The 21,360-nt window shown below is 39.8% G+C and overlaps 1 protein-coding gene across 1 annotated transcript in view; it reads left to right on the top strand.

Moving 5' to 3' along the window:
• ZNF521 (zinc finger protein 521) overlaps positions 1 to 21,360 on the top strand; it is a 270,355-nt gene that overhangs the window by 99,558 nt on the left and 149,437 nt on the right. The window contains 3 exon segments of the mRNA XM_079108749.1: positions 9,895 to 9,948; positions 14,457 to 16,645; positions 16,647 to 17,816. Coding sequence (XP_078964875.1) covers positions 9,895 to 9,948; positions 14,457 to 16,645; positions 16,647 to 17,816 — 3,413 coding nt within the window.

Below are 21,360 nucleotides of genomic sequence, written 5' to 3'. Positions count from 1 at the left end.
ATTCTATTATGAGGACAGCATGGCAAAGTTTGGATAGTATCTTTTTAGATTGTTTGAGCCACCATGGAACTAGAGCTGGCAAGGCCATGCAGTTTGATAATATCTCCTGCCTACAGTTTTCAAGGACAGTGGTTCGATTCAAATACAATTCTGATAAGTGGCAGGTTTTCGTGTCTTTAATGCCTTGACAAGGGCATCACTCTCAGGAGAGGGAGGTGAAACCATTTGGACGAGGACTCTGTCCCTGCTCCTTTGTGCTGACACACTAAGATAATGGACAATTAAGAGAGCCTTCACTGCAGGTGAAAGTATGGGGTTATCACTAGTATAAAGGAGCCCATGGGGTGCTGGGGTAGGAAGGAAAAGAGTAATGGGAATTTTTAAAAGGAGTATAAAACACACAGATGAGACGCCTAATCACCGTTCACATATTGCTCTCTTACACGTGATAATGGTGAGTGATTGGATTGTTCAGCATTGCTTGCTACACTACCCCTCCCCATGAAAAAAATACATCAGGTTCATCACATTTGACACAAAGTACTGTAGAAAACTTGTCCCTGTGCTGCCCTTCCTTTCACAGGGTAGATGTGTCCAGACACAAAAGGGATTTGCTTTTCTAGAGTCTGACTTCTAGAACCCCTTCCATGAGTTTTGCTTATTGACTCCTGACAGTCTAGGACAGTGCTCGTCAACTTTGCCTGTAGCCCCAAGGAACCTCAGTCCTCAGAAAGGCTGACTTAATTAGTCTGAGGAGGGATCCAGTATTTTTAAGAGTTTCTGAGATGATTTCAATGTGTGCAGAGGGTTGAGGATTATCAGTTTGTGACAGAAGATCCAGTTCCTCAGTACTCAGGTGTCCCAGCAGACTGTTTGATTATTTAATAAGTTTGAATCATGGTTTCTGTGTTGCTGTTAGAGATGATATGTGCCGCATGCATTCCTACAGCTATCTTATGTTTATGTTGATCTCATGGTTTAGCATTCAGGCACATCGGGGTGAAGTTCCTTGTCTCTGAACTATTTTTCCTTACCTCCCACTCTCCTTTAGTTTCTGGGTTTTGTTTTCCCTAGTAGATTATTGGAACTTCCTCCTCCTTTGCCATCATGGCTAAATGACCAGGGGGTAGGAGCCATGACATGAAGCCTCAGGTAAAGTGCATGGTTGCATTATCTGAAGCCAGTATGCAGCTATCACCAGCCACTTTGTAGCCAGTCTTCTGACCTTGATAGAGGTTGATGTTCTGTATGCACGTGAATTCAAGGGGAAACTTCTCATAGCAGTGAGCCCTACTAAAGGTGAGACATTCCTGAGTATTTCTAAACTGAATGCAGAAGAGGTTAACAGATTTTCTTTTGACTTAAACTAGCATTTGTCTCTAACAGTCCTGAATGACAATGGAGTGCACTGCTTCTGATAAGTATGGGTTCTCCTCATCCTGAAGAGATTGTGTGATAAGATAAGGCGACTTGAAAAAAACCCAGAGCTTGAGGGAGTGGGACAGGAGGAGAGGGAGAGGGAAAGTGTGTTAGCTGCTTTGACTGCTAAATACCCCCTGGTAGCCTGAGATAAGACACCTTGCACTACTCAGAAGACCTTAAACAGGATGTAAATGAAGCCAATAAAAATCATTTGAGATCAAGCTTCTATTCTACTCCCCACTCTTCCACTCTGACAGCAAAAGGCTTAATTTACTGTATGGCATGGCTCACTAACATGCCCAGCCCAGGAACTCGGGGGAGATTGATAGGAGCCTGTTCAAAGAACAAGATATCTGTAATTTCTAGAGAGGTCCATACTTGAGGCATTTAATCGGCAAGTCTAGCAACGCCTTCCTGAGTGAAAAAAGAAAATATTGCGGATTACAGGAAGCTTCCTTCCCCTTTCCTCACTTCCTACTCCAGATATCCATTTGCTTTGTTTTTAGTTTCATGACAACCCTCTTGATATGTCTCTCAAGTGAATGCAGCCTCTATGTAGTCATCAGCAGAAGTTCAGGAAATAGACTTCTCCATGCATTACCACTGCATAATGACCTGCTCAATGACAGAACACTGTAGGACAGTGGGGTAGGTGGGTAGTTGACCATACTGTCTATGTTTGTGTAAGTATACTCTCATGTTCACACAAGGATGAAATTGCCTAGAGATGTGTTTTTCTGACTGCATCCCTGTCTTTCAGCAAGAAGCCTGACTGTACACACTGGAAACATGACTATTTACTCAGAATTATTCATCCTAATCACATACACCCCACTTTTATGTACTGGGAGATTTACAGCTCTTTTGAATGGTTACTGTCTTTTCCTAGAAGTTTATAAGCTGCTGTTGACAAACCTTCTCTAGAAGGTGACTTACTACAGCCCATTGAACATTATACTGAAAATATTTAAAGGTATGGAGTCCTCCTCCAAGTGAGAGGAGGCCATCAGGAAAGGATGGGGAGGCCAAAGAGATAAGGATCTCATTTTCTGGCTGTAAAAGCTGTTTCTTGGAAGAGCTGGATTTAAACTGGCTTTGAAATAGGGAGAGAAAGCCTTGCATTAGTGCAGTTCTGGTACAGAGCAGCAAATGTGCAAAGGCAAGAGTGAAGTGCAACACACTCGAAATCAAGGACTTAGATGATTCAAAGGAAAAAGCAATTCTGCAGTGGTTCTCAAACTTGGGAGTACAAGTGAAGACTCAGGAAGCTTATTAAAAATGGGGATGTATGAGTCCCATCCCCAAAGTTCAGAGTTAGTAGGCCTGTGATAGAGCCTGGGTGTCTGCATTTTCAACAGGCAGTTCAGGTGATAGGGCACACGTGATTAGCAGATTATACTAGGGACCGTCGTTCTGAGTCAGCCTTTGGTTTTGTTGTATAGAGCCATAGTAACAGTAATAATACTAATAATGGAATGGTGGCTTAAGGATTAGGTGAGGGGGATCCTGCTTGTGCCTCACCGGGATGAGTGGCAGGGAATGATCTAGAGGTAGGAGCATAAGGAAGATGAAGCTGACCATGTACCTTTTTGACTCTTCCTTTCCTTCTGCTTTTATTTGCTCATACCTGATCTAGCACCAACATGCCTCAGAGGAAAGGCTGAGAGGGATCATCTACTGCTAAGGAACACGGGAGGGGTGTGTGTATGTGTGTGTGATTTTCCAGCCTGGTGTCAGAAGTGACGTTAAATTAAGAAATAGGTTGTCATGACTTGTGGATGGTTAGTTACAGGTTCATAGAATATATGTATGAATGTGTATGTCAACTAAAATGAATTGGTTTTGCAATGTGAAAAGCAGTGAAGTTTTAAAAAATGAACAACGTTAAACACCATTTTCAGTTTATTCATCTAGACACAAAACTAAGGTGACTCAGCATTTGAGTTGTTTCGTTGTTTTAATGTGGAAGAGTAGGGAAGGGTGGACTTGGAGAGTTTTCTGCACACAGAGTCTGGGTACTTGCCTGGGTGTGGGGATTTGAGTTTGGGTTTTACTGATACCATTAAAGACTGTTGTTGTTAGTGCAGGATTATACCACTGTACTCATCCTGTTGACCTGTTTGTTCATCTGTAAAATTAATACTTTTTATCCCCTAAAGGCCAAGATTCCTTACAGATCTTAAATTTTATATTTAATATAAATGAAAAGTTAGGGATGACAGCCTTCACTTTCTTTTCTCTGTGTAAGCTTCAATCAAATTCACTCAATTTCTTCCTTTTTGATCCTTCAAGTAGGACCCAGAGGTATGTACAGCCTATGCCAAACATCAACTCATCTTAAGAGAGAAGAATCGAACTCAGGGTGGGAGGAGGTTTTGTAAAGATTCAGCCCTTTGGTATAAACAATGTGAAGTCAGCCAAGACCCCAGAACTGTGCTAGTAGATTTTCAGTCTTTGAGTATTAGACACATGCTTTCACAGGGGTCATGAAAGTTAATCTTGGATGTATATAGATGTGTGTTGGTATCTGAAGTCCCTTTTACAAAGGCAAAAGTTATTGCTATAAATTTCTCTATGGAGATTACCATTCAGAATTGGCGTACCTCACAAATGGAATAAGGTGGTACTTATCAAGTGCCTTACAATCTGACCAGAATTTCTTATCTTAGTCTTATTTAAATCATACTTTGCACATTAAAATTCCAGTGAAATTTAGTGAACTCTGCTGTTATCATATGTTTTGGGTGCCAGAGGGCCAAATGTCTACACGGATGGGTTCTCCAGCCACCTCCCCGACTCTAGCTAGCTTCATTACCTGTCTTGTTACTGTGCCCTGCAGCCTTGAATTCTCTCTTTTTACATTGACTTATTATTTTAAAATTACATTAGATGTAGGTAAAATGAAATGGAGGTATCACAAGGTCTTTGAGGTCTGACTGTCACTGGTATTAGGATATTTGGCAAGACATTTAATCTCAATTTTATACATACACAAAATTTAAAAAATAATGTGTACACACACACACACATCAGTAAAAAATAGTGTTGCAGTCTTCCCCTGAACGTGTTTCATTAAGACATGATTACAGAGTTACTGGAATTAAGCAGCAAATTATTATGATTAACATTTTTATAATGAGAAATATATAAAATATTAGAAAAGCTACCTGGGCATAAATTATCTAGTCTCTTCTGAATGTTGAGTCAACTCTGGATAAAAACACTCATGCATATGTACATAGTGTACACAATTTCGACTGGTACTGGTTCCCATAAAATAAATTACTGGGGCTGTTATCAGTGATAGCATGTAGTGGGTTTGACTTCATGTTCATGTGCATTCTAAAGGAGAGGTTCTAAGGGAGAGGAAACTGAACCATAACTGGAAGGATACCAGGAAAATCCATCAAACTGATAATCAACCTTATTTCCAGAATGACCTCTCTTTCATGTTTTGCATAATTAGATCAATGAAAGAAAAGCTCTGTAAATAAAGGTATGTGATATATGATCTGTGTAGAGATATTTTGTTTTACCCTCACTAAAGTTATTTTCAGAAAACAGTTTTCAAACTGCAAAGAATGCAGTTTCCTTTATATGATACTTTTATAAACCTTATCTCATTCTATCATTTGAATTACTTCAGATCTGATCTCACTTCTCAATTTTAATTTTACTTTATAAGTGCCATTGTGAAAGATAGTGATTCTCTTGAAACACTGTAGAAATTCTATTTTAATGCAGATTCCCCTCCCCTGCTTTTTAAAAGTTTGTACTAGAGATGGAACCTAGAGGTACTTTACCACTGAGCTACATCCCCAGCTCTTTTTATTTAGTTTGAGATAGGGTCTTGGTAGGTTGCCCAGGCTGGCCATGAATTTGTGATCCTCCTGCCTCAGCTTCCTGGGTCACTGGTATGAGAGAGGCATGTGCCACTGCACCTGGCTTGCAGACCTCTTCTTATATACAAAGTTTCAAGATAGTCCAACATCTCTGAATTTTCAGTATCATGATAGCATGTACCTTCTCCATGAAACAGAAAAGTAGGGAGTAGGCAAAGAAAGTACTTTGAGTCTCAGCTGCTGGGTGGTTGGCTAGGTGTACTCACCAGCCATTTGACTGGCTTTTACATCTCATCCCAACAACCTGTGTGAGTCAGTTCATGCCTTAACAAAATTAAAAATGACTATTTGCTACTTTAAGGGTTTCTCCCATATATTAGACACGAGTGTCAAAATCAAGAACATTAAGGCCAGTTGTGTTACAATGGCAAACGAATGGATCATTGTAATGATAACCACCCTGCAATCTTTGTAACAGCTTTTTCTACATTAGCAAACTGTATTTATCACTTTACTGCACAATGAACCCACAGGGGGTGCTAATTGTTCATTAATTAAATTTTAGCCTTTCAACACTTTTGTATTCTCCAGTGGCCTTGTCTGCAGTATACAGTGTGGCCTTTTAAACTGCCTAAAATTCGAGTTGACTTTACTGTTGCCACGGACACTATACGTGTGAAAATCAGTTGCAGTGACCACGTTGCAGGACTGTTATATTTCCTGGTGACCCAAAGTTTTCCAGCCTTGAATCAAAGCCTTCATGTTGGAAAAATACTCAATAAAGTGTAGTTTAATATGACAAAACATTCTGTTATGTCAGTCATTTTGAAATAGAATTTGATTTCTTTGTAAGAAAGTTCTGTTTACGGCAAGTCTTCAAAAAACCATTAACAGAAAGTTCAAAATGAACTTTCTAAGATCCGTCATTCCCTAATGAAGCTATTTCAAACTTGGTTTTCTCAGTGGAAGAATCCTCTTTACCTTATGTTTCCCCAGTGAAGAAGTTAATTTAAAAATCGCTAATGATGTACATGGTGGCACTGTGAAACTTGCTGTGTATTTTTCAAAAGATGTGGCTGTTTCTTTAACACTCAACAGATATATTTCATACTTGTACAAGGGATTTTTGAAGGAAAACAGAATTTGCCTCAAGGAATTTCTAAATAAGCAAAATAGTGAGTTATAGGGTGGTGATGCATTAAGGAATGTGGCTACAACACTTAGAATGCAGGCCATTCTGTGGTGGGGATTTACTCTACTAATGAATTAATCACAACCTGCCAGTGTGTGTACCTATTAAGGAATGAGCGTCTGCATATTGATTTTCACGAGATCTCCAAGTAGCATTCACAAGTTTGTTTTGTGTGTGTGTGTGTGTTGGTTTATTTTTTATTTTTAAACAAAAATGCCCTTCAAGTCATTTAAAATTATTAGAAACTCAATACGAGAAAAGAAACAACTAAAATATAGTTGATTTTTATTCCTTTGTGCTTTTTTCCCATTTTTCAGTTATAACTGGAAGGTAACATGGGCTTTCATAATTGTAGTTATAATTTACTACATTTCTACATCTTAGCAGTTCTGAAGGCTCTTTCATACAATGTCATATTTGACTCTAATAGTACTTTCTATGAGGCAGGCTGGGTTTTTTTCTGGTATTTTAGACAAGGAAATAAAAACTTAAAAAAAGTAATTTCAAGAATTCAGTATCTGAGCACATACATATTAGGAGATGCTTAATAAATATTAGCTAACTAAATGGATGAACTAAATAAACAATGAATAACTGCTTCAGAAGGTCTTTGTGGTACAAGGAAATATAAAAACACAAGAATATATAGAAACTAATAAGTGCCCTCTGACTTAAAATAGTAGAGAGAAAAAAAAGAAAAGAAAGCAGAGCCAGGAGATCTACTCAGGTGACGCCTGTCATTATTAAAGGGAGATAGACATGTTAAATAGCTTAGAATGCTCAGTCACAGCACTGCAAACAGATGTGTGATACACGATTGCCTGTTACTGAGCTCCGAGAGGTTGGCGCTTATAATTAGTTATATACATTTTTAAGTGAGCCAGAAGATCGAAAAGTAAAGCAGTTCTCAGCCCCCACATAATTGGAAACCACTTTTCCTTCTGTCTGGCTTCCGTCTGGATTTCCGTGAGGGAGACGATGACTGTTCTTTCAGTGTTTCACGTCAGCTTTTTCCTCTGATTTGAGAGGTGGAGTTAAGTGTAAACTGCTTAAGAATGCACTGTTTTCTGTTTAATTTGGCTGCAGAAGATGGAATTCATTGAGCTCCGTCTGTTCAAATGAACTTTAAGCAACAGCAAGCAAAACATTTGTCCTTCTCTCTGCACACGCAGGGCAAACGTGCCTGTGAAAGACAGCACGGATGTAAAGCCTAGGATTACCCAAGGAGAACAGTGGAGGAGTGCTAACAACTTCTTATCTCTTGCATTGGCTCATCTGAGGTGTTAAGGGTTCTGGGAGAAAAAGTGAGCCTCTTTTTTTACTAGGAACTATTAAAAGAAAAAAAAAAAAAAAAAACCTCTGAGCTCTGATATCTGGAATTCATCTTGAGACTGAGTTAAAAAAATGTACACCACCAATTCCCAGTCCCCACAGCTGCTGTCATTAATGGGTGACCACTCTTTTTCCCCATAACCTAACTGTTAATGCATTTAATTGGTCCTTCCAGAACCATTTGGAATATTGCACAATTTAAAAGCATCTGTGAATTATAAATAATTTTAAAGTTCACATTTCTCTTTTGAACACCCAGTAAGGAGTATTCATTTTCAAGTAGTTAAGTAAGTTATACAGTATAGGAGTGAATTTAATGTGGAGTTGTTGGTTTAGAAAAGTGAAACAAAGCAAAAAGAAGTACAAAAGTTAAATATTACTAAAGTTCCAGTTTTTTTTTTCTAAAATGTTGACATTTCTATTGAGAATGAAGGGAAGCAATCGTGCAAGAATGCATAATGGTTTATTTGGAATGACCTTATCCCTTAGCAATTTAAATCATTGCTTTAAAAATGTATTGCATGATTTGGTTGGGAGATTTTAAATATGATGAAGTAGAGTCATTACTCTGATAGCACTGAAGTAACACGACAAATACCTTTTTAAAGCTCTGTCTATTAAACACATTTCAAAATACTATTCTCTTTGGCTGGATATGGTGGCACTCATCTGTAATCCAAGTGACTCAGGAGGCTCAGGCAGAAGGATCGAAAGTTCAAAGCCAGCCTCAGCAACTTAGCGAAGTCCTAAGCAACATAACTCAAAATAAAAAGGGCTGGGATGTATGTAGCTCAGTGGTTGAAAAGAACCTGTGTTCAGTGGTACCAAAACAAAAACAAAAACAAAAACATTCTCTTTGAATAATGCCTAACTTCTCCTAGCATTCCCACACACCTGTATGTTTCCCTCAGGATTCTCAGCTTCTGATAAGAAGGTTCAGGTATCTAATGAATGAAAAAAGCACTGTCAGCAAGGAAGTTCAGAACTCCAGCAGCCTGCTGGCAGAAATAAAGAGTCATCTAAGGGAAGGAGGGGCACCTGGAAATGTGTTTTCGTTTTATGTTTTAACCTATTGTTTGACACTTTAAAAAAATAATCTACCCAATTAACTTATTATAGCGTTAAATAATGCCATGATTGTATTGTATTGCTCATGTTTTAAGGGTAATTTCAAAATTATATACTTGGCTTCAGAATTACATAGAAACATACTCATTACAAGGTTACCTGTCTGTAAAGACTCAAGATTATATCCTGTGTATGATAATTTAATACTTGGAATGTAGTCAGCAAGAATTTATGGCCCATTAATTTTTCGATATCACCAACTATTTATATTTTATTTGCTTGCTGACTGTATATACAACTGTGAATGCATAAGGCGCTGTAGATTTCCATTGGGCCAATCTTTATAACTAATATTCTAGGAGTTCCATTAAAGGAAAGAAAATGTTAGAATGTGTTTGTTCTGTATACACAGAAGCTTGCACATGGAAACAGAAATGCATGCAATACGTATAAATCTTTTTGTTTACATATGCAGCTTTTCTTCCAGCAATGATAAGGTGCCCTAGAAACATTCACTAATCTTTGTAACACCCCAGAGGGTAAGTAGCAAGAATTATTATCTTCATATTGCAGGTGAAATACCTAGGTAGGGGCAGATTAAATGACTTGGCCAGGTCACTCTCGAAGTCAGTTATGAAGCTAGAAATAAAACTCCAGACTCTTGACTTTTAGTTCTTATTCTGAGTCCCGGCACTCCTGCAAACAGATGGACCAGGCCTGTCGGTGTCTCTGTTTCTTTTCCTCACTTGAAAAGTAACCACTGATGTAAATCCTGCCCCTGTTAAAGAAAGCTTGCTGTGTGGCACTTGCACACACATGATACTGAGTCCCCGATGAGTACTTAAGCGAGTACTCTGCCGGTGCAATGAATGAACTCAGGTAGCACAAGAATATCAGAGTCAGCTTCTCACCGACCCAGCCCTGTGAAGAGCTGGATGTGTCAGAAGTTTCTGTAACTTCAGACACTTGGATAATTTCCTTAGCATCTAAAGTGATTCAATCCACTCTGTTACTTCAGATTCTCCTTAATAATTCCAGGTTGCCAGTATTGTTGGAGTCAACACTGGAAGGCTTGGTCCCTGTCCTCAGGAGGTGTGTATCTTACACTAACAAAGACCTGCTTAACGATAGAAAATAAGCATGAGCATCGCTTCTAACCCTTCTGCACCTACCCTCTTCCTCCTCTTTTGATCCTATCACTTTTCTATCAGCTGCTTCAACTAGACTTGAAAACCAAAGTGTGGCTGGGACCCTCGGCATTTTGCTTCCACAACAGCAGGCTAAAATCTGAAATTATAAGGCCCAGAGTTGAGGCCAGGGTGGCCTTGCCGAGTGTGCTTGTCTGTTCATCTGCAGCAGCCAGGATAAGATGATGCCCAATCTTCGCTGACTCCTCCTGGGCTGGTGCATGAGGGGCTGGTAGCTCACATCACAAAGGTACTTTGTGCTCTGGTGCCTTTTTTTCTGTGGAAGAACTCCGAGTATGACTTCACTTTTCTGTTCGTGAGCACTTTCCCCCATAAATATGACCGAACAGGTGTTGCTCTGCTGCTAACTGAGTTTCCAGCTGTCCTCCTCTGACACAGACCCGGCAAAATCTGTTGTTCCGTCCTTTTAGGCAGATTGGAGAGCCATTGAGCCTGAGATGGAGGTCTTCCTTGCAGGATATGGCCGTTTTGATGCCAGAAGATGGTCGGGAAAGCCTGGCTGGCTAACAAAGGCAGGCCTTCAGCGGCTGGGTGTAGTTCCAGTTCTGCATCCCCCTTGGCAGGAGCACAGAGGCCGCTGCAGTGTGGCCAGCCAGCAAAATTAGGAAATAAGGACCTCTTTTATTTACTCAGGCTGCTGAATCATGGGCATTCCTGTCTGCTTGGAGAAAAGTCAGGCGGCTCTACTTTCCACGGAAAGTCTCAGGAGTGTTTGAGACTTTCATCTCGGAGTGTTCACACACTTGTTTTAATGTGCTTTATGGAAATGGTGAAACTCAGCAAGTACAGTTGCTGTAGAAAAACATCTGCACTAACTATACACACACATTTGCATCTTTAAATAGACGTTTAGACTGGGAAGCTGGTTTCCAACAAAGTTTTTTCTTTTTTCTTTTTCTGGTTTTTTTTTTTTTTTTTTTTTTTTTTTTCAGTTCTCTGAGAGTCAGCGAGTGTGAAGTGACTGATTCCAAAAATTAAAATTTAACATGGACATGTTAAGCACTTCACATTGAAATGCAGAAAACTTGCCATAACACAGAAAGACAGTCCCCCTAAGTAGCACTTAGTGAGTGCCGAAGGGGAAAAAGTTCAAGTTGATTCAGAAACCAGAGTTGAAAGAATCCTTCATGGTTCTTCCATGTGTAAAAGAGAATTTGAGATTGTTTAAATCTATATTAGCTATTTAAACATAGCTTACATTGTGACTGCCAGAAAACTTAAGTTAGTGGGAGTGGGTCACTTCTTAGGCAGATATTACCAATGGTTGGCAGAGATGACACCACCATGCAAGTGTTAGGAGGATCTGGTGCCCTTAGAGTGTGGACCAAACCTGCTAGGCATTCTGTGATTGAGTTTTTATGCATCCCTGAGAGAACAGTTTCATTATTAGTACTGGCAAATAACAGAAAGAACAATGAAGTTATGTCATTTGCAGGAAAATGGATGGAACTAGAGAACATAATGTTAAGTGAAATCAGTCAAACTCAGAAACTCAAGGGCTTTCTCTCATTTGGAAGCTGGAGAGGAAAAAAGAAAAGAATGGTTGGGGGAGGTTTTATGAAAATCAAAGAGAGATAGTAGAATAGAGGAAAAAGGACCAGGGGAAAGGAGGGAGGGGGAAGGGGAAGAGGCAATACCGGGAATGATATTGGCCAAATCATATGGTTTTATTGTGTGCATGTACAAATATAATGCACCAATAAAAAACATGGGAAGAATAGTATTGGCAAATAAGGTTTTTACAATTTAGAGTGTAAAGCAGAAAAATCAGCCTTTCAGGAACCTTTATTTTTTTCCAAAATAGCATTCCTTGCTTCTGCTTAATTCATTCTCCCCCTTTCCCTCAGCCTTATAAATTCTGTCATCTATTTCTATGTATTTCCATTACAGAGACAAGTAATAGGGACAAGAGACAGGGAAGAAAACATTTCCAGCTCTCTTGAATCCCAGTTAAGAACTTGATCCTAACCTTCAGTTCACTTGACATGTCATCGAAATTTACAAGCTTAAGAGAACAGTTATGTAATAGGCATAGTCAGGCATGGACCACAGACAAGAACCTGATTTAAACATGTTGTCAGGGACTGCACACTTTTTATAATGGTCCATTGCTCTATAATTCTTTATGCATTTGTATGATAATATATCATGCCCAGACAGTCTACAATTTAATGATAAATTCACTTGCTAAATTTTCAAGCTTAATAGTTATTTCCTCCCAGTCTAGATGCATGACAAATTCTGATTCAATGTTTTCCCCCAAATGTACAAATGAGATGATGTGTTTGAAAATATTTTAAGTGAAACAGCAGGATTTAAGCATAAAAGATAAATGTGAAGTGTGATAGGTTTTTATCTAGAATACTGAACAGATTTAAGAAATAGTAATTTTTTAAGTAGGGAAATATTGGAAACTTTGGTTTGGTTTAGGGATACCAGTTTTAGGGACATAACACCATTTTAAGAAAAAACTAGATTTTCATAGGGTTTGGAGGTTTTAGATTTTTAAAAATTGTTTTTCTGTGCATTGTGTGATGAGGTAAGTTTATCTGTATGTATTCTTGATGCATTCATTTTAAATATGGATCACACTTGCAATTATGAAGCCCTTTCTTAGGCTGGAAGCATGTTGGATTATGGAGTCATATAAATGAGGATACAAAATCATGTGGTTTTCAACTCGTATGGCGGAGCTTTGTTGCAGCGGGCAGGGATCCAGGAATGGTGTTTGGTTGTTTTTTCAGGGTGAGAGGGTTGCCATCTGGCATTGATAGTGAGAAGGTCTTGTCATCAGTTTCTAGATGCAGGAAAGGAATGATCCTCATCTGTTTCCTGTGGATAAGGAAGAGGCTGACAATCTAGTAAAATCTTGTTACCTTAAAGAAAGCAGACGTGGAATTCGTTTCATAATGCTTGCCAGTTTCTGCTTTTATGTTCATCATTTCACTTGCTAGTGAACTTTAGTCTTAAAGAATTTAAAAACTTTCATTATCTGATTTTCACTGACTACTCTTGGAATAGTCTAATAATATTCTAATTGAACTCATTATTCTAACAGAAACATTTTCCCTGCTAGCTCGACTCCACGGTCTTGTCTTTTCTATACTTCTGAAAAATCTTGCTGCCTTTGGAGGATGAATGCTTTTCAAATTTCTTCTGATCTTGAGTGATAGGTTGTTTTGAAAAACAAAAAAGTTGTTTCACAACCTGTTTTGAGAAAGTCTTATTTTCCGCTTCGATATTAAGAAGGCAAGAGAAGTAAGAGTGCACGTTTGCTAGAAACGTAGTTTTTAAGAAACATCCTAATACAAACATAATGTAGAGTACCTTTATGGATAACTTATGAAGTTTATATCTGGCTTGCAGTCTTGTTTGTCTTCTCTTTGTTACTCATAAATCTTTCAGCATTTACCATAATCATTTATCACTTTTCCTGTTTCCAGTTTTTCACAAGTTGCTTTGTCTCTGCTCACCTCAAAGTGCAGGTCTTGTTTAGCTAAGGAAGTTCAGGCCGCTGAAGCTTTTTGCAAAAGGAAGAAATGGTGGGCCACCTCTTGAACTTTCCAAACAAAATACACTATTAAAATCTGGCCCTTACGAAACTCTCATTTTTTTCTTGATCCTGGCTGATCCCAGCTACATGTAATATCGAACAGTACCCTTCTAACATTTAATAATCCATTTTCTGGCCTATGGTATTCGAATCTTTCAGTTATTGAAGAAATCCTGGTTGTCTTTCATTACACAAGACATAATTATTATTGTGTTTTCTGTCTTCTTTCATGTGCTTACTTTTTAATATTTTTTTGCTGAAAGCAATAAGGTCTGTATCAATAAGAACCCCATAAAAGATTTTGGTCTTCAGAATTGCCTTTTTATAGAAAAACAAGCAAAATGCAGAGGGAATTTTTTATTAAATATTAGACATCTGGGTTGACTGCATTAATTTTAAATCATTCCTGTAATATTTCCTCTTTTCATTTGGTTCTTCAGATGCTCACATAATATGCAAATCATTTTAGAATGAATACAAAAGAAACATTAAATATATTAAAAACTGCATTTTAATAAAATTGTCAATGTATAATATATACCTTGCTTCTAAGGAAGAATGATAAAAAGTAATAAAAGGGTAATTTAGACATAGAACTATTTAATATCTTTTTATATTTTACAGCCCAGTAAAAAGTAAATGTAGAATAAAAGCTTTGGGGTCAGATTTGAAAATGTCTCACTCAAATGTTCTCTCATCTTTCTTTTTTTTTTTTTTTTTTTTCCTTTCTTGAAAGGTTCAAGATGGTCCAACCATGCATACTTGCTGAAATGGTAGAGTAGACTCGCTCTTAAATTCTCAGCACATGTAATGAAACATCCTGTTGCTTCTCGTTGCAGATGGAGTGGATGTTGAAGATGATCCCACATGCTCTTGGCCAGCCTCCTCACCTTCTAGCAAGGACCAGACTTCCCCTAGTCATGGAGAAGGTTGCGATTTTGGAGAGGAAGAAGGTGGCCCCGGACTGCCATACCCATGTCAGTTCTGTGACAAGTCGTTTAGCCGCCTCAGCTACCTAAAGCACCATGAGCAGAGTCACAGTGACAAACTGCCTTTCAAATGCACCTACTGCAGTCGGCTGTTCAAACACAAGCGGAGCCGAGACCGCCATATAAAGCTCCACACGGGGGACAAGAAGTACCACTGCAGTGAATGTGATGCTGCGTTCTCCAGGAGTGATCACTTGAAGATCCACTTAAAGACTCACACATCCAACAAGCCATATAAATGTGCCATTTGTCGCCGTGGGTTCCTGTCCTCTAGTTCCTTACACGGACACATGCAGGTTCATGAGAGGAACAAGGACGGTTCCCAGTCTGGTTCCAGGATGGAGGACTGGAAGATGAAGGACACTCAGAAGTGCAGTCAGTGTGAGGAAGGCTTTGACTTCCCGGAAGACCTCCAGAAGCACATTGCAGAGTGCCACCCCGAATGCTCCCCGAACGAGGACCGAGCGGCCCTGCAGTGCGCCTACTGCCACGAGCTCTTTGTGGAGGAGACCTCCCTCATGAACCACATGGAGCAGGTGCACGGCGGGGAGAAGAAGAACTCCTGCAGCATCTGTTCTGAGACTTTCCACACCGTCGAGGAACTGTACAGCCACATGGATGGTCACCAGCAACCGGAGTCCTGCAATCACAGCAACAGCCCTTCCCTGGTCACGGTGGGCTACACCTCTGTGTCCAGCACGACTCCAGATTCCAACCTCTCAGTGGACAGCTCAACCATGGTGGAGGCTGCCCCACCAATCCCAAAGAGTAGAGGGAGGAAGAGGGCTGCTCAGCAAACCCCTGACATGACCGGCCCCTCGAGTAAACAAGCAAAAGTCACCTACAGCTGTATTTACTGCAACAAGCAGTTATTTTCCAGTCTTGCAGTTCTGCAGATTCACCTAAAAACTATGCATTTAGATAAGCCAGAACAGGCCCATATTTGTCAGTATTGCTTGGAGGTCTTGCCCTCACTGTATAACCTAAATGAACATCTTAAGCAAGTGCATGAAGCTCAGGACCCAGGTCTGATCGTTTCTGCCATGCCTGCCATAGTTTACCAGTGCAACTTCTGTTCTGAAGTTGTCAACGACCTCAACACCCTTCAGGAGCACATCCGATGTTCTCACGGATTTGCAAACCCTGCAGCTAAGGACAGTAATGCGTTCTTTTGTCCTCATTGCTATATGGGGTTTCTCACTGACTCTTCCCTCGAAGAGCATATAAGACAGGTTCATTGTGACCTCAGTGGCTCTCGGTTTGGGTCCCCAGTGCTTGGGACGCCAAAAGAACCAGTAGTGGAAGTCTATTCCTGTTCCTATTGTACAAATTCGCCAATATTCAACAGTGTTCTTAAACTGAATAAGCATATCAAAGAGAATCATAAAAACATTCCCTTGGCCCTGAATTATATTCACAATGGGAAAAAATCCCGGGCCTTGAGCCCCCTGTCTCCTGTGGCCATAGAGCAGACATCTCTTAAGATGATGCAGGCAGTAGGGGGCGCACCTGCGCGTCCGGCTGGAGAATATATCTGTAATCAGTGTGGTGCTAAGTACACGTCTCTAGACAGCTTTCAGACTCACCTAAAAACTCATCTTGACACTGTGCTGCCAAAATTGACCTGTCCTCAGTGCAACAAGGAATTCCCCAACCAAGAATCCTTGCTGAAGCATGTGACCATTCACTTTATGATCACCTCAACGTACTACATCTGTGAGAGTTGTGACAAGCAGTTCACATCAGTGGATGACCTTCAGAAACACCTGTTGGACATGCACACCTTTGTCTTCTTCCGCTGCACCCTCTGCCAAGAAGTTTTTGACTCAAAAGTCTCCATTCAGCTGCACTTGGCTGTGAAGCACAGTAATGAAAAGAAGGTCTACCGGTGTACGTCCTGCAACTGGGACTTCCGCAATGAGACTGACCTGCAGCTCCACGTGAAACACAACCCACCTGGAAAAACCAAGGCAATGGTGCACAAGTGCATCTTCTGTGGCGAGTCCTTTGGCACTGAGGTGGAGCTTCAATGCCACATCAACAACTCACAGTAAGAAGTACAACTGCAAGTTCTGCAGCAAAGCCTTCCATGCCATCATTCTGCTAGAGAAAACACTTGCGGAGAGAAACCATTGTGTGTTTGAAACCAAGACGCCCAACTGTGGAACAAATGGAGCCTCTGAGCAGGTGCAGAAAGAGGAAGTGGAGTTGCAGACCTTGCTGACCAACAGCCAGGAGTCCCACAACAGTCATGATGGGAGCGAGGAAGATGTGGACAGCTCGGAGCCTATGTATGGGTGTGACATCTGTGGGGCAGCGTACACTATGGAAACTCTGTTGCAGAATCACCAGCTCCGGGACCACAACATCAGACCTGGAGAAAGTGCCATCGTGAAGAAGAAAGCCGAGCTTATTAAAGGGAATTACAAGTGCAACGTGTGTTCTCGAACCTTCTTCTCTGAAAATGGTCTCCGTGAACACATGCAGACCCACCTTGGCCCAGTCAAACACTACATGTGCCCTATTTGTGGAGAACGTTTCCCCTCCCTTTTAACTCTTACAGAACACAAGGTCACGCACAGTAAGAGCCTTGATACTGGAAACTGCCGGATTTGCAAGATGCCTCTCCAGAGCGAAGAGGAGTTCTTGGAGCATTGCCAAATGCACCCTGACTTGAGGAATTCTCTGACAGGATTTCGCTGCGTAGTGTGCATGCAGACTGTGACCTCCACCTTGGAACTCAAAATCCATGGGACATTCCACATGCAAAAGACAGGGAATGGGTCCACCGTCCAGACCACTGGGCGTGGCCAGCACGTTCAGAAACTGTACAAGTGTGCATCTTGCCTCAAAGAATTCCGTTCCAAGCAAGATCTGGTGAAACTTGACATCAACGGCCTGCCATATGGTCTGTGTGCTGGCTGCGTGAATCTCAGTAAAAGCAGTAGCCCAGGCATCAGCCTCCCGCCCAGCACGAATAGACCGGGTTTGGGCCAGAATGAGAATCTGAGTGCCATGGAGGGCAAAGGCAAGGGAGGGGGACTGAAGACGCGCTGCTCCAGCTGCAATGTGAAGTTCGAATCTGAAAGTGAACTCCAGAACCACATCCAAACCGTGCACCGGGAGCTCGTGCCAGATAGCAACAGCTCGCAGTTGAAAACACCGCAAGTGTCGCCCATGCCCAGAATCAGTCCCTCCCAGTCGGATGAGGTAACTTGCCTTTCTAACATTTGCTGTTTAACCTCCTCAAGAAACTGTCCCCACTCTATGCTTGCACTCTCCACAGCCTTATTTATTGTCCTGTGCCAAAAAATGCTTAGTTTGAAATGCAGTGGTTTTTCCCCCATAGCCATTAGCTGGCAATTACTTGCTTCTTGATAAGCAGCATTTTGGCTTGAATGGTGCAAAACAGGACTAATTCCAGTCTCCCTAGGATATTGTCTTCTCTGTGACTGAAGAGACCAGCACTTATGCCAACACCACTGAGATCTGGAATCTCAGCATAGCTTCACCGAGAGTTGAAATCCCCAGCTATGGCTTGTGTGTATGGCAGAGAGATAATGACACAAAAGTAAGATAGTATGAGCCAACATGCTGGCTTAGAGTAAATTAAAAAGAATATATATATTGGTGGATAACAAATTGGGTAGAGGTGGCTTTTTAATACTGTGTTGTCAACACTCACTGTTTTTCTTTGTCTTGTGTGGGTAGCCAGGAAAATACTTTCTCACAACAGGGTTTTTTTAAAAGCCCCTGCATTTATTAAGCACCACATGCCCATTATCTGTTTAAAGGCGCTATCCCTGAGTCTTTACTCTCTGGGCTTCAAAATTAATGTTGGTTTCCCCCTCAGCTTCGGAGTACTGTAGTTTCATGTTTTCTTTACCCTGATGAGTAGAAGAAACAAGTTCATTTACAATGAAGCAGTTTTATAAGTCATCATTCCTAGAAGCTGAGCAGAGGATGGCTCTTTTTAATGTAATTTCTTTCTGCTTTATCACCTGGTTTCTAATAGCTCTTTTCACTTCCCTACCTGCCCCTATCTGGAGATCCATCCAAATGAAAACCCCAGGGAGATCCTTGTCCCTTCAGTTTGGGGTGACTGCATTTCCTTATCTTGTCTCTGCACTCACACCCTCTTGGAGGGCTCCCTGCATCTCCCTGCAGATAGCCATCAGGCAGCTGGTGGGGGAGAGCTGAGGAGGCAGCGGAGAGCCCATCCTCACCAAATGTGGCATCTGTGTGACAGGCAGACTCCCAAACTTTAAAGCTGCTCTCCCTTCTCCCCTCCCAAAGTAAATCTGCACTTTCCTCTCATTTGAATAAATGAAATCCTTTCAAACTGATGAAGGCAGCTGGGAGAACATAGTTTTGATCACGGCTCATGGCTCATGTGTGGGATCTAATGCAATAGATTCTTTTGAAACAATCATTAGTTGTTATAATCATGAAATGAATTTTTTTTTTTTACACTCTGTATTTCAAAAGTGTTAAGCCTGCAGAAAAGTTAAATGAGTAACGGGATGAACATGTGTGGTGTTGTGTATATAGATCCCAGATTTACCAGATAGGAACATAGGAACATTTCATTGCAGCCCCATCTCTGTCTCTGCAACATTTTTCTTTTTAAATCAGCCTGAGCCATATGAAAGCAAGTTGTACCTACTGATATCCTCTTAAAATAAAGGCATTTTTTATTTAACCATGATACTATTAGCTAAGACAAATTAACAAGAAATCAGATAAATGCAGAACATCATATATAAGAGGTTCATGTTAAAACTTCCCCAGTTGTCTCCAAAATATCTTATGTATTTTAGTGTTATAGAATAAGGATTCTTTAAAAATTTATGCAGAGATTACTTCTGGCTTCTTTCTAGGAGTTTGAATATTCATGCTTAGTGTGTAATATGATTTAAAATGACTGCTTGTGTGTACCTGTGTGTGTGATTGGGGTGTTCTGCATTTAAAATCAAGCAAAACTAAGTGGTGGTGGCACACCTATAATCCCAGTGGCTTAAGAAGCTGAGGCAGGAGGATCCCAAGTTCAAAGCCAGCCTTAGCATCTTAGTAATGCCCTCAGCAACTTAGCAAGACCCTGCCTCTATATAAATAAATAAATAAATAGGGCTAGGGATGTGGCTTAGTGGTTACGCACCCTGGCTTCAATCCTCAGCAGCCAAATAAAATAAAATAAAGCAAAACTTGCCTCTCATATTTGCTAATAAATTGTTTATAAAAAGGCATATGCCTACTTCTTATGTATTCATGGTTTATATTTTCTGATATTTGTAAATTACTACATGTTATAATGCCTTTTGAGATGAAATATTTCAAAAATGAAGGCAGATATAGGAATAATATTTACACATTAATTTGGTTAGAGTTACATAATTAGGAAATTTTATTCCTAAAGCATGTTCAGTCCTTTAATTACAGTTAAAATTTTAATAATACAACTTATCTGTATCTGTATCTTGCATTTACATAGACTATTATTTAAAATATTTTTAAAAAACTTTAAGACTTACAGTAATGTTTTTTAAGTGCTTAGCTACTACAGGTCAAAAATGACTTTTTATGCAAAAGGGACCCTTTCTATGAAATCTGATTATTCCTGGCTTGCAACAATGTCCTTAGTTTATATATATTTTTTGTACCTCAACATTTTCATCATTCAGGATCACCAGTTTCATTATACTATTTAAGTCATAAAATTTATGGTACTCTCTAAAGTTAAAAATGTATGGTAGATTATATTATTTAAACTGACATAGAAAATTATCTAACATAACATACATACAGTTTTACAATAAAGAAGCCTATGACTATAATATGCTGCCAAGAAAGGGACATATAATAAGTATTCATTTATTCACATTCTTGGTTAGTCAAGTTAAACATGTAATTTCACATTATGAGTGGCATGTAACTTTTTGCCAGAGTAGGTAAAAGAGAAGTTACCATACAGGGCTTTGTCAAAAGTAAAATAAATCATTCAGGAATAAATTTTATCACAAAAAGAAATGTGATGTGACTATCTATTGGCTTAGTTGTCCCAGGTAGGAGCTGAAGGACTTAGCAGTGTACGTGATATTTTCATCTCATCTTCTTGCTGAGGTTTGAGGTTTCTGAAGAGAAAAGGAGACCACAGGATACAATCAGACCTAGACCCACAGATATTGTGAAGAATGAGATTAGATTTTTCTGGATCATGATTTATGATCACATAAGAATATTTACATGTATCTTTCCAAAACTGAAAAAAATATTACTTGACTGATAATTATCTAATTAAAATAGACTTAAATTTAGATATGAATCTAGGAAAAGTATTACATAAATTCATACAATTCAAAAAATCTATGGAAGATAAGATGCATGGTACTCACAGAAGGTTAATTATAAGTAGCTGTCATGTCATGAAGGTGCTCGGAATTGAAGACAGAAGATCTGAATTTGAACTTCATTTCTTTTGCTTAATGCTTTCTGAATTTGTGAGAAAATATTTTCTTTGTGCCCAAATTCTATGATTATTAATCTAAATCTATGGAACTTTGTTTTGAATAAACTATTTTGGGAAACTCATTCATTCTTTGCTCCTCAGAGTTTGAATATGTTATCAATTACCCATAACCTACAGTGTCCACTACCACATAGTAGTGTTAATCTGAGACAGGAAGAACTCTGGCCATCTAGCTTTTTCTGCACACAGCACACCTTGCTGGGTTCCTGACATTTATGTGGTGTTGAA

This window comes from Sciurus vulgaris (assembly GCF_902686455.1).
Source record: "Sciurus vulgaris genome assembly, chromosome: 13".
In the NCBI taxonomy this organism is placed as follows: Eukaryota; Metazoa; Chordata; class Mammalia; order Rodentia; family Sciuridae; genus Sciurus; species Sciurus vulgaris.
Note: the sequence above shows the minus strand (reverse complement) of the source record. Positions and strands in the feature narration are given on the sequence as shown.